This window comes from Coregonus lavaretus (assembly GCF_964263955.1).
Source record: "Coregonus lavaretus genome assembly, chromosome: 6".
NCBI lineage: Eukaryota > Metazoa > Chordata > Actinopteri > Salmoniformes > Salmonidae > Coregonus > Coregonus lavaretus.
Window position 1 is genome coordinate 18,344,414 of NC_139993.1, and position 14,708 is coordinate 18,359,121.

Genomic DNA, 14,708 nt, shown 5'->3' on the forward strand with positions numbered 1-14,708 from the left:
AAAAATCCAGAAAATCACATTGTAGGATTTTTTATGAATTTATTTGCAAATTATGGTGGAAAATAAGTATTTGGTCAATAACAAAAGTTTCTCAATACTTTGTTATATACCCTTTGTTGGCAATGACACAGGTCAAACGTTTTCTGTAAGTCTTCACAAGGTTCACACACTGTTGCTGGTATTTTGGCCCATTCCTCCAAGCAGATCTCCTCTAGAGCAGTGATGTTTTGGGGCTGTCGCTGGGCAACACAGACTTTCAACTCCCTCCAAAGATTTTCTATGGGGTTGAGATCTGGAGACTGGCTAGGCCACTCCAGGACCTTGAAATGCTTCTTACGAAGCCACTCCTTCGTTGCCCGGGCGGTGTGTTTGGGATCATTTTCATGCTGAAAGACCCAGCCACGTTTCATCTTCAATGCCCTTGCTGATGGAAGGAGGTTTTCACTCAAAATTTACATTTACGTAATTTAGCAGACGCTCTTATCCAGAGCGACTTACAAATTGGTGCATTCACCTTATAGCCAGTGGCATAACCACTTTACAATTCTTTTATTTTATTTAATTTTTTTTTTGGGGGGGGTAGAAGGATTACTTTATCCTATCCCAGGTATTCCTTAAAGAGGTGGGGTTTCAAATGTCTCCGGAAGGTGGTGAGTGACTCCGCTGTCCTGGCGTCGTGAGGGAGCTTGTTCCACCATTGGGGTGCCAGAGCAGCGAACAGTTTTGACTGGGCTGAGCGGGAACTATGCTTCCGCAGAGGAAGGGGAGCCAGCAGGCCAGAGGTGGATGAACGCAATGCCCTCGTTTGGGTGTAGGGACTGATCAGAGCCTGAAGGTACGGAGGTGCCGTTCCCCTCACAGCTCCATAGGCAAGCACCATGGTCTTGTAACAGATGCGAGCTTCAACTGGAAGCCAGTGGAGTGTGCGGAGGAGCGGGGTGACGTGAGAGAACTTGGGAAGGTTGAACACCAGACGGGCTGCGGCATTCTGGATGAGTTGTAGGGGTTTAATGGCACAGGCAGGGAGCCCAGCCAACAGCGAGTTGCAGTAATCCAGACGGGAGATGACACGATACATGGCCCCATTCATTCTTTCCTTTACACGGATCAGTCGTCTTGGTCCCTTTGCAGAAAAACAGCCCCAAAGCATGATGTTTCCACCCCCATGCTTCACAGTAGGTATGGTGTTCTTTGGATGCAACTCAGCATTCTTTGTCCTCCAAACACGACGAGTTGAGTTTTTACCAAAAAGTTCTATTTTGGTTTCATCTGACCATATGACATTCTCCCAATCCTCTTCTGGATCATCCAAATGCACTCTAGCAAACGTCAGACGGGCCTGGACATGTACTGGCTTAAGCAGGGGGACACGTCTGGCACTGCAGGATTTGAGTCCCTGGCGGCGTAGTGTGTTACTGATGGTAGGCTTTGTTACTTTGGTCCCAGCTCTCTGCAGGTCATTCACTAGGTCCCCCCGTGTGGTTCTGGGATTTTTGCTTGATGATCTTGTGATCATTTTGACCCCACGGGGTGAGATCTTGCGTGGAGCCCCAGATCGAGGGAGATTATCAGTGGTCTTGTATGTCTTCCATTTCCTAATAATAATCTTGCTTGTTTGTAGGTGACCAAATACTTATTTTCCACCATAATTTGCAAATAAATTCATTAAAAATCCTACAATGTGATTTTCTGGAAAAAAAATTCTCAATTTGTCTGTCATAGTTGACGTGTACCTATGATGAAAATTACAGGCCTCTCTCATCTTTTTAAGTGGGAGAACTTGCACAATTGGTGGCTGACTAAATACTTATTTTCCCCACTGTATATTGGGTTATTTGGAAATAGCCACAGGTTGGTTTTTCCAATACCGTTGAAACTATTCACTTGAAGTTTTTTTATACATTGTAATATTTGTAGCTACTTACCTGCAGTCAACTTGTGCAATATGTTAGAAGATGAAGCAGATTGAGTTCTTCATTTCACCTGCCACATTATTTTACATTACTATAGTTCCCCAGAACAGTTGAGCCAGTCACCTGTTAGTTTGTAAATAGCATAACTGGAGAAATCGAGGGCAGGTGAATCCAGGGGTCACGTTTTATATTGAAGGTCAAGAGTTCTTTTTTTTTTTCTTCAATAGAGTGATCTATAGGTTTTCTTTCACAGAAAATACATTACTGCAAAACATTTGGCAGAAAATAGCTTCATTTACATCAGATGACAACAGAAGTGTAACACTATTTGGCTGCCATCCACACAAGTAGGATAAATGAGCTTACAATGAAAAAGCAAGGTATCTTTTGCTAAATCTATGCATGGCTAACATATTTATGTTTATTATAGACAGCTACATTTCCTAATGTTTTTCTTAAAGTTAATCTTACATTTTACCGGAGAAAAGTAGGCTGGCTACACCGAGAAAAATACAGGAGAAAAGTAGCTACACATCAGTCAGAGCATTGTCTGCTGATAGAACGCCCGTTTGTGAATTCTCATCTGAGTGGAGAAGTGAAACTGAAGCACAAAATTGGTCTGATGCAGAGCAGTAATTACAATAAGAAATATTTTAGAGCTTTGTTTACAAAATGCAGCAAGATATTTCTTACGCATTTTATATTTTATCCTGCTTGAAAAATGTCATCCTGCTCTCACCAAAATGCAAAAAAAAAATTGCACAAATAATAGTGAATTTCCATGGAGGCTGCTAGCTAAATATGCTAACGAGCACAAACGAAAATAAACGAATTGCAAAGACAGGCAATCCAGCTCATAAAGCTATACATATACAGTGCATTCGGAAATTATTCAGACCCATTCACCTTTTCCACATTTTGTTACATTATAGCCTTATTCTAAAATGGATTATTATTTTTTTCCCCCCTCATCAATCTACACACAATACCCCATAATTGCAAAGCAAAAACTTTTGCAAATGTGTGTATATGTGTGTGTATATAAGGCTTTATTTAAGAAAATGAAATATCACATTTACTTAAGTATTCAGACCCTTTACTCAGTACTTTGTCAAAACACCTTTGGCAGCGCTTACAGCATTGAGTCTTCTTGAGTATGACGCTACAAGCTTGGCACACTTGTATTTAGGGAGTTTCTCCCATTCTTCTCTGTAGATCCTCTTAAGCTCTGTCAGGTTGGATGGGGAGCGTTGCTGAAAAGCTATTTTCAGGTCTCTCCAGAGATGTTCGATCGGGTTCAAGTCCGGGCTCTGGCTGGGCCACTCAAGGACATCCAGAGACTTAACCCGAAGCCACTCCTGCATTGTCTTAGCTGTGTGCTTAGGGTCGTTGTCCTGTTGGAAGGTGAACCTTCGCCCCAGTCTGAGGCCCTAAGAGCTCTGGAGCAGGTTTTCATCAAGGATCTCTCTGTACTTTGCTCCATTCATCTTTCCCTAAATCCTGACTAGTCTCCCAGGATTGTGTCGAGGCAAACTCACATGTACCAAAACATTTCTGCAGCATTGAAGGTCCCCAAGAACACAGTGGCCTCCATCATTCTTAAATGGAAGAAGTTTGGAACCACCAAGACTCTTCCTAGAACTGGCCGCCTGGCCAAACTGAGCAATCGGGGGAGAGGTGACCAGGGAGGTGACCAAGAACCCGAAGGTCACTCTGACAGAGCTACAGATATCCTCTGTGGAGATGGGAGAAACTTTCCAGAAGGACAACCATCTCTGCAGCACTCCACCAATCAGGCCTTTATGGTAGAGTGGCCAGACGGAAGCCACTCCTCAGTAAAAAGGCACATGACAGCCCGCTTGGAGTTTGCCTAAAGGCACCTAAAGGACTCTCAGACCATGAGAAACAAGATTCTCTGGTCTGATGAAACCAAGATTGAACTCTTTGGCCTGAATGCCATGCGTCACGTCTGGAGGAAACCTGGCACCATCCCTACGGTGAAGCATGGTGGTGGTGGCAGCATCATGCTGTGGGGATGTTTTTCAGCGGCAGGGACTGGGAGACTAGTCAGGATCGAGGGAAAGATGAATGGAGCAAAGTACAGAGCACACAGCCAAGACAACGCAGGAGTGGCTTGGGGTTAAGTCTCTGAATGTTCTTGAGTGGCCCAGCCAGAGCCCGAACTTGAACCCGATCAAACATCTCTGGAGAGACCTGAAAATAGCTGTGCAGCGACGCTCCCCATCCAACCTGACAGAGCTTGAGAGGATCTGCAGAGAAGAATGGGAGAAACTCCCCAAATACAGGTGTGCCAAGCTTGTAGCGTCATACCCAAGAAGACTCGAGGCTGTAATCGCTGCCAAAGGTGCTTCAACAAAGTACTGAGTAAAGGGTCTGAATACTTATTCAAATATGATATTTCAGTTTAATGTTCATACATTTGCAAACATTTTCAAAAACCTGTTTTTGCTTCGTCATTATGGGGTATTATGTGTAGATTGATGAAGGGGGGAAAAACTATTTAATCCATTTTAGAATAAGGCTTTAATGTAACAAAATGTGGAAAAAGTGAAGGGGTCTAAATACTTTCCGAATGCACTGTAGTGGATCTGATTTTTGCATGGGCTCAATCCACCGCATCCGCCGATGTTGCCCATCCGCATCTGCGGCGAAAGGTGGCAGCGCTAGAGCGGTGTTTGTCAGACCATGAGGCATCCCGAAAATTGGTCTTCTCACGAAAATGTCTGTGGCGTCCGAACGGCTTGGCCTACAAACTCTTATGACCCCTCTATGGAAAGACGTTTTGCTCTACGACCCCCACACGCGGCATTGTACTCGCCTGAAGTCGGTACAGCCGATATGCCAACTTCTATCTGTAGTGGAAAGGTGATTCTATCACGAACACATCCTGGTTGTTTAGCTCTAAGACGCCCACAAGCCTCAAAAGACTAGTCTTAAGGTAGCCGGGTACCAGTAAAAAAAATAATTAATGGAAGTATATATGGAGATACTTTAGTGCCTATAATAAGGGGCTAAATACATGTTAAAAAATATATATAGTTAAATAAACAGTTTCCTGATTTACATTACATTACAATTTAGTCATTTAGCAGACGCTCTTATCCAGAGCGATTTACAGGAGCAATTAGGGTTAAGTGCTTTGCTTAAGGGCACAGACAGATTTTCACCTAGTCGGCTCGGTTACTGGCACAACGCTCTTACCCATTAAGCTACCTGCGACCCCTGATCTTTCTTTTACGTCTCAAACTTCATTCTGAATTTTTGGGGGACTATCTGTTTATGTATGAAGCTGTTCTTCAATGCATTTCTATGGGATAATAGCAGTAAGGCCAAATTCAATGTTTTATCAAATATATATATTTTTTGATACCTTAAGGGATCCTAAAATTGTAAATCAAACAGCTAAATGATTCTTGGTTTGACCATCTTAAAACAATTCCATATGTGACCGACCGCCTCGATTCGGTCTTATGTAGCAACATTTGAAAGTGTTATTTTTACATTGGATAAAAGTAGAGACTCAGAGCTAGAAAATAGTATATCATAAACTGCAGCTGAGGAACAAATGGGAAAGTAATTCTGCTTTTAAAATGGACCTTGAATGTTTTGTGTCACCTACTGGAGAGGTCTTCTTTGTCTACACCCAAACAGCATCGTTCACACCTTCTTAAGCCTTAGGCCCACCCATCTCTAAGGATTCACATGGGAGGCCATGTGCTAAACAGTGACTACGGTAGTGTACAACAAAAGATTTCAAGACTAAAGGCTGGTTTATACTACGTCTATCGACATGATTGTACAGTCGTGGTCAAAAGTTTTGAGAAGTACACAAATACTAATTTTCACAAAGTCTGCTGCCTCAGTTTTGATGATGGCAATTTGCAAATACTCCAGAATGTCATGAAGAGTGATCAGATGAATTGCAATTAATTGCAAAGTCCCTCTTTGCCATGAAAATGAACTTAATCCCCCAAAAACATTTCCACTGCATTTCAGCCCTGCCACAAAAGGACCAGCTGCCATCATGTCAGTGATTCTCTCGTTAACACAGGTGAGAGTGTTGACGAGGACAAGGCTGGAGATCACTCTGTCATGCTGATTGAGTTAGAATAACAGACTGGAAGCTTTAAAAGGAGGGTGGTGCTTGAAATCATTGTTCTTCCTCTGTTAACCATAGTTACCTGCAAGGAAACACGTGCCGTCATCATTGCTTTGCACAAAAAGGGCTTCACAGGCAAGGATATTGCTGCTAGTAAGATTGCACCTAAATCAACCAGTTATCGGATCATCAAGAACTTCAAGGAGAGAGGTTCAATTGTTGTGAAGAAGGCGTCAGGGCACCCAAGAAAGTCCAGCAAGCGCCAGGACCGTCTCCTAAAGTTGATTCAGCTGCGGAATCGGGGCACCACCAGTACAGAGCTTGCTCAGGAATGGCAGCAGGCAGGTGAGTGCATCTGCACGCACAGTGAGGCGAAGACTTTTGGAGGATGGCCTGGTGTCAAGAAGGGCAGCGAGGAAGCCACTTCTCTCCAGGAAAAATATCAGGGACAGACTGATATTCTGCAAAAGGTACAGGGATTGGACTGCTGAGGACTGGGGTAAAGTCATTTTCTCTGATGAATCCCCCTTCCGATTGTTTGGGGCATCTGGAAAACACCTTGTTCGGAGAAGACAAGGTGAGCGCTACCATCAGTCCTGTGTCATGCCAACAGTAAAGCATCCTGAGACCATTCATGTGTGGGGTTGCTTCTCAGCCAAGGGAGTGGGCTCACTCACATGTTTGCCTAAGAACACAGCCATGAATAAAGAATGGTACAAACACATCCTCCGAGAGCAACTTCTCCCAACCATCCAAGAACAGTTTGGTGACGACCAATGCCTTTTCCAGCATGATGGAGCACCTTGCCATAAGGCAAAAGTGATAACTAAGTGCCTCGGGAAACAAAACATCGACATTTTGGGTCCATGGCCAGGAAACTCCCCAGACCTTAATCCCATTGAGAACTTGTGGTCGATCCTCAAGAGGCGGGTGGACAAACAAAAACCCACAAATTCTGACAAACTCCAAGCATTGATTATGCAAGAATGGGCTGCTATCAGTCAGGATGTGGCCCAGAAGTTAATTGACAGCATGCCAGGGCGGATTGCAGAGGTCTTGAAAAAGAAGGGTCAACACCGCAAATATTGACTCTTTGCATAAACTTAATGCAATTGTCAATAAAAGCCTTTGACACTTATGGAATGCTTGTAATTATACTTCAGTATACCATAGTAACATCTGACAAAAATATCTCATAACACTGAAGCAGCGAACTTTGTGAAGACCAATACATGTGTCATTCTCAAAACTTTTGACCACAACTGTATACAGTTGTTGCAGTGACATGAACATTCTATTATCGTCCGACATCAAATTTGTCGTTGTCGTTATGACAACCTGGGGATCCAAAATAGCATAATTGGTGAATTTTAACACCAATAAACCCATCCCTTTAAAAATTAATTTAGTATATGTCGATCTAGCAAACCAGACAACTAAAAGCAACTTTTTAAACAATGGTTTTGGTTCGTTTCTATCTTGTTAGAAGGTGTAAATGGTACAGTGAAATGGTTACTTGCATAGTGGAGTCTTTAGTTTAGACATGTAGCTAGCTAAACAATTATCCATAATCCCAACATTACTACCCTGCATTAATCTACAGGTAGCTAAAGCTAACCAACTAGCTAGGTTCAATGTTAGCTGTTGTATGATACTACACATATCATACAAGTAACGTTAGCTAGTGAGCCAGCCAGTCAGCTAATGTTAGCTAGCTAGCTAACAGTACGCTTTAACTAGCAATGGCAAAATTAGAAACGTATAATATCTGAAGACGTACAGTTGAAGTCGGAAGTTTACATACACTTGGAGTCATTAAAACTCGTTTTTCAACCACAAATTTCTTGTTAACAAACTATAGTTTTGGCATGTCGGTTAGGACATCTACTTTGTACATGACATAAGTAATTTTTGCAACAATTGTTACAGACAGATTATTTCACTTATAATTCACTGTACCACAATTCCAGTGGGTCAGAAGTTTACATACACTAAGTTGACTGTGCCTTTAAACAGCTTGGAAAATTCCAGAAAATGATGCCATGGCTTTAGAGGCTTCTGATAGGCTAATTGACATCATTTTGAGTCAATTGGAGGTGTACATGTGGATGTATTTCAAGGCCTACCTTCAAACGCAGTGCCTCTTTGCTTGACATCATGGGAAAATCAAAAGAAATCAGCCAAGACCTCAGAAAAAAAATTGTAGACCTCCACAAGTCCGCTTCATCCTTGGGAGCAATTTCCAAACGCCTGAAGGTACCACGTTCATCTGCACAAACAATAGTATGCAAGTATAAACACCATGGGACCACGCAGCCGTCATACCGCTCAGGAAGGAGACGCGTTCTGTCTCCTAGAGATAAACGTACTTTGGTGCGAAAAGTGCAAATCAATCCCAGAACAACAGCAAAGGACCTTGAGAAGACGCTGGAGGAAACAGGTACAAAAGTATCTATATCCACAGTAGTCCTATATCGACATAACCTGAAAGGCCGCTCAGCAAGGAAGAAGCCACTGCTCCAAAACCGCCATAAAAAAGCCAGACTACGGTTTGCAACTGCACATGGGGACAAAGATTGTACTTTTTGGAGAAATGTCCTCTGGTCTGATGAAACAAAAATAGAACTGTTTGGCCATAATGACCACCGTTATGTTTGGAGGTAAAAGGGGGAAGCTTGCTAGCCGAAGAACATTATCCCAACCGTGAAGCACGGGGGTGGCAGCATCTTGCTGTGGGGGTGATTTACTGCAGGATGGACTGGTGCAATTCACAAAATAGATGAAATCATGAGAAAGGAAAATTATGTGGATATATTGAAGCAACATCTCAAGACATCAGTCAGGAAGTTAAAGCTTGGTCGCAAATGGGTCTTCCAAATGGACAATGATCCCAAGCATACTTCCAAAGTTGTGGCAAAATGGCTTAAGGACAACAAAGTCAAGGTATTGGAGTGGCCATCACAAAGCCCTGACCTCAATCCTATTGAAAATGTGTGGGCAGAACTGAAAAAGCGTGTGCGAGCAAGGAGGCCTACAAACCTGACTCAGTTACACCAGCTCTGTCAGGAGGAATGGGCCAAAATTCACCCAACGTATTGTGGGAAGCTTGTGGAAGGCTACCCGAAACGTTTGACCCAAGTTAAACAATTTAAAGGCAATACTTCCAAATACTAATTGAGTGTATGTAAACTTCTGACCCACTGGGAATGTGATGAAAGAAATAAAAGCTTAAATAAATCACTCTACTATTATTCTGACATTTCACATTTGTAAAATAAAGTGGTGATCCTAACTGACCTAAAACAGGGAATTTTTACTAGGATTAAATGTCAGGAATTGTGAAAAACTGAGTTTAAATGTATTTGGCTAAAGTGTATGTAAACTTCCCACTTCAACTGTAGCTAGCTAGACACTCTTACCCGTATACATGGATGACCGCTTCTCCCTCTCTGTCACGGATGCCATTGTTGCCCTTAATTTTAAGATGTAATCCAGACAGGTGTTTTATACAACAGCCTTTTGTGTTCTCTTTTCGACTCCCTCCACATTTGCAATCAAACGCCTCAATTTACACCACCTCCTTAGTTTTCATACTCAGCTTCCACCGGGCATTCCACTGATTTCAAAACTCGGTCCTCCAGAAAGTGGAGAGCCTCAGCAACACCTGTGTAGTTCTTCGTGATATAAAAAAAAAAAAAGCCGCTTTAAAGGATTACCTACACATACTAAGCAGCTCATGTTATAGACTACATGGCAGACCAATCCGAACTCATCTCTCGGCATGTCAAGTCCATCCATTATCTCAGCCAATCATGGCTAGCAGGAAGGTTCCTGTCTTTTTCCGTGGCTAAACAAACTATGCTCGTAATTTAACAATGTTATTCATATTTACAAATTGCATACAAGTTCGTTTTTAAGGCACATGAAAGTTCCCATGTTCCAGAAGGCATTCCTTCCAAAAAAAAGCATTTTGATTATTTAAAACAATAATTACATTCAAATGCCTCTCCTGTGAAGTAGTGATGCTCGACACATATGTTATCTTAGTAGAATAACCCCCCCCTTATAAAAACCTAAAAGTTACTATTCTGTTTTTTTGTTGTTGGCAGAAATGCCTTCTGGAACATGGGAACTTTCATGTGCCTTAATAACAAACTTGTATCCCATCCATAAATACGAATACAATTGTTAAATTACGAGCCTAGTTGGTTTAGCCATGGAAAAAGACAGGAACATTCCCACAAGCCATGATTGGCTGAGATAATGTATGCCGGGAGATGAGTTTGGATTGATCTGCCATGTAGCACGCTTCTGTCTATAACGTGAGCTGTTCAGTATGTGCAAAATATGCAAATTAATTACTTAAAAATCATACAATGTGATTTTCTGGATTTTTGTTTTAGATTCCATCTCTCACAGTTGAAGTGTACCTATGATAAAAATTTGAGACCTCTACATGCTTTGTAAGTAGGAAAACCTGCAAAATCGGCAGTGTATCAAATACTTGTTCTCCCCACTGTATATACACACTATTCCATCCTACAGATATACCAAATATTCTATCCACATACTGTCTATACATCCCATCACATATACATACAGTGAGGGAAAAAAAGTATTTGATCCCCTGCTGATTTTGTACGTTTGCCCACTGACAAAGAAATGATCAGTCTATAATTTAATGGTAGGTTTATTTGAACATTGAGAGACAGAATAACAACAAAAAAATCCAGAAAAACGCATGTCAAAAATGTTATACATTGATTTGCATTTTAATTAGGGAAATAAGTATTTGACCCCCTCTCAATCAGAAAGATTTCTGGCTCCCAGGTGTCTTTTATACAGGTAACGAGCTGAGATTAGGCGCACACTCTTAAAGGGAGTGCTCCTAATCTCAGTTTGTTACCTGTATAAAAGACCCCTGTCCACAGAAGCAATCAATCTATCAGATTCCAAACTCTCCACCATGGCCAAGACCAAAGAGCTCTCCAAGGATGTCAGGGACAAGATTGTAGACCTACACAAGGCTGGAATGGGCTACAAGACCATCGCCAAGCAGCTTGGTGCGATTATTCGCAAATGGAAGAAACACAAAAGTACTGTCAATCTCCCTCGGCCTGGGGCTCCATGCAAGATCTCACCTCGTGGAGTTGCAATGATCATGAGAACGGTGAGGAATCAGCCCAGAACTACACGGGAGGATCTTGTCAATGATCTCAAGGCAGCTGGGACCATAGTTACCAAGAAAACAATTGGTAACACACTGCGCCGTGAAGGACTGAAATCCTGCAGCGCCCGCAATGTCCCCCTGCTCAAGAAAGCACATATACAACTCAACTCGCCGTGTTTAGAGGAGGAGGAATGCTGCCTATGACCCCAAGAACACCATCCCCACCGTCAAACATGGAGGTGGAAACATTATGCTTTGGGGGTGTTTTTCTGCTAAGGGGACAGGACAACTTCACCGCATCAAAGGGACGATGGACGGGCCATGTACCGTCAAATCTTGGGTGAGAACCTCCTTCCCTCAGCCAGGGCATTGAAAATGGGTCATGGATGGGTATTCCAGCATGACAATGACCCAAAACACACGGCCAAGGCAACAAAGGAGAGCTCAAGAAGAAGCACATTAAGGTCCTGGAGTGGCCTAGCCAGTCTCCAGACCTTAATCCCATAGAAAATCTGCGGAGGGAGCTGAAGGTTCGAGTTGCCAAACGTCAGCCTTGAAACCTTAATGACTTGGAGAAGATCTGCAAAGAGGAGTGGGACAAAATCCCTCCTGAGATGTGTGCAAACCTGGTGGCCAACTACAAGAAACGTCTGACCTCTGTGATTACCAACAAGGGTTTTGCCACCAAGTACTAAGTCATGTTTTGCAGAGGGGTCAAATACTTATTTCCCTCATTAAAATGCAAATCAATTAATAACATTTTTGACATGCGTTTCTCTGGATATTTTTTTTGTTATTCTGTCTCTCACTGTTCAAATAAACCTACCATTAAAATTTTAGACAGAATTTCTTTCAAATACTTTTTTCCCTCACTGTACATACAGTACCAGTCAAAAGTTTGGACACACCTACTCATTCCAGGGGTTTTCTTTATTTTTACTATTTTCTACATTGTAGAATAATAGTGAAGACATCAAAACTATGAAATAACACATATGGAATCATGTAGTAACCAATTTTAGATTCTTCAAAGTAGCCTCCCTTTGCCTTGACGACAGCTTTGCACACTCTTGGCATTCTCTCCACCAGCTTCATGAGGAATGCTTTTCCAACAGTCTTGAAGGAGTTCCCACATATGCTGAGCACTTGTTGGCTGCTTTTCCTTCACTCTGCGGTCCAACCCATCCCAAACCATCTCAATTGGGTTGAGGTCGGGTGACTGTGGAGGCCAGGTCTGATGCAGCACTCCATCTTGGTCAAATAGCCCTTACACAGCCTGGAGGTGTGTTTTGGAAAGAAAAGCAGCAAACAAGTGCTGAGCATATTTGGGAACTCCTTCAAGACCGTTGGAAAAACATTCCTCATGAAGCTGGTTGAGAGAATGCCAAGGCAAAGGGTGGCTACTTTGATGAATATACAATATATTTGGATTTGTTTAACACTTTCTTGGTTACTTCATGATTCCATATGTGTTATTTCATAGTTTTGATGTCTTCACTATTATTCTACAATGTAGAAAATAGTAAAAATTAAGAAAAACCATTGAATGAGTAGGTATGTTCAAACTTTTGACTGGTACTGTATATATACTATATTTATACTCGACTCCGACATTGCTCGTCCTAATATTATATATTTCTTAATTCCATTCTTGTACTTTTAGATGTGTGTATTGTTGTGAATTGTTAGATATTCCTACACTGTTGGAGCTAGTAACACAAGCATTTCGCTACAGCCACAATAACATCTGCTAAATATGTGTATGTGACCAATAACATTTTATTTGATTTATTGCAGCCATATTGGATTTGACACAAAATCCATGGTGGGCCAAAAAATTATCTGTGGTGGCCCTGATTTAATTACAAGAGTAGGGGCTAAAGATACAAAATCCTTCAAGGAACCTTGGACCCCAAAACAATCTAATTCCAATTTCTAAACCCACTTAGAGCAGATTACACTAGCCACAACATTAAAAACATGTGCAACTGTATGCATTTTTGTCAGACAGGACTATACAGCACTGAATGAGAGCAAATGTGACTTGGAAAGTTGTCTATTAATCAGCTACCAAAATGTAAAGCTTACATTCATCATCAATATTCATAGTTGACATGTCCACCTATTGTATCTGTGTTTACACCTATTGTATCTGTGTTTACAGGTCTATATTTACAAGATGCATTAAGATACCCTAATGCTGTTTGTTTGTGTATGTAAAACAGACAACGGACTACTTGTATTCCAAATTGTAGCAATGGCAGAACTTGCAATATTGGATTACACGAGTTTATGCTGCCCATCCCTCCTCCCAGGCCTTTTCTGCACTTTTTGAGTTGGGTGTATGTCACAATATCTATCAATTTAACCACTTGCAGTAACATACTTGTACACAACCATCCATTTCATATATGGGATGTGAAAAAATATTATATTTATAAATATATATATTTTGTTAGGGCTATCTCAAAAATGTTAGGGCTTTGCCATTAGCCTAGTTTGTCAGTGTACACTCACCCACGAATTCAGCCAAATGTCATGGTTTAGTGTCGCAGAGTATCACATTTTGTGGGCCTGTCAGCCTAAACTCTCAAGTAGTTCCATCACTTATTATGCTACCAACAGGAGCATGGCGGGCTACATTTCAGCTAATCCTGTCATGCTAACGTTACCTCAAAGTCCTTCTCATCGCGAATTTGATGACATAGTTCCTGGGTCTCGCATGGACAAACTTCTGCCTTGCAACACACGCTAAGCACCGTCAGAAACAAAAACAGCCACATTGTTGACAAAACTTTACAATAGTTGGGTAAGGTATCGCAGTGAAATTGTTTTCAGTTTTGATATTCGGAGTTTGCTCGTCATTACCTCTTCGACGGAAGGTCTTGCTTCTTCTTCTTCTTCGGAGGGATTTATCGGTGGTTGGCATCCAACGTTATGGTGCATTACCGCCACCTACTGTACAGGAGTGTGGGCCAGAGACAGGGACAAACTAAATCTTACCTGCCAGCCCCGTTGCTCTTAAAAAAGATAACAAAATATTTGAGACTATATCTAATGACCTTCTACTCGATATACTCTTTAAACTAATTTCCTGTATCCCCTTCTCTCTCATACTAGATCTCAGCCTCTCTCTGCCCACACTGTACCAATACATGCTCCACGGTCTCTGTTTCCTGGCAATGCTGTTGGATGCTTTCCTATCACATGTTATGTCTTATTCAACTGGCTGTGTCCTACCCTTAATCTTGTAAAAACTAGCCCCCTCTCTTTCTGTCCCTTCCTGCCATCCTCCCCTCCCCGACTTTCCTCTGTACTTGAAATAAATGCCTGCCCTTAGTATCTCTATTCCACTGCTCCTGCCATCTCTGCACCATCACTGTCCATATCATGCTTTTTGCCTCTGCCTTGCTCATTGAAACTACAACATCCCCACTACTAAGTGCTTGTTTAGCCAGTACATCAACTGCCTCGTTCCCCTCCACCCCCACATGAGCTGGGACCC

General features: G+C 42.0%; 1 protein-coding gene across 2 annotated transcripts in view; it reads right to left on the reverse strand.

Annotated features, from left to right (window-relative positions):
- The window catches only part of ctbs (chitobiase, di-N-acetyl), a 38,457-nt gene extending 24,373 nt beyond the window's left edge, over positions 1-14,084 (reverse strand). The window contains exons 1-2 of one of the 2 annotated variants that reach the window (XM_084163770.1): positions 13,876-13,956; positions 9,453-9,707 (exon numbers count right to left, since the gene is read on the reverse strand). Coding sequence is in view for 1 of the 2 variants with exons in the window: in XM_084163769.1 (XP_084019895.1) it covers positions 13,876-13,986 (111 nt within the window). In the remaining variant the exon portion in view is untranslated. Of the gene's footprint in view, positions 1-9,452; positions 9,708-13,875 lie in introns of both variants that reach the window. The other variant, XM_084163769.1, reaches the window with a different exon arrangement.
- Between the last annotated feature and the right edge of the window lie 624 nt (positions 14,085-14,708).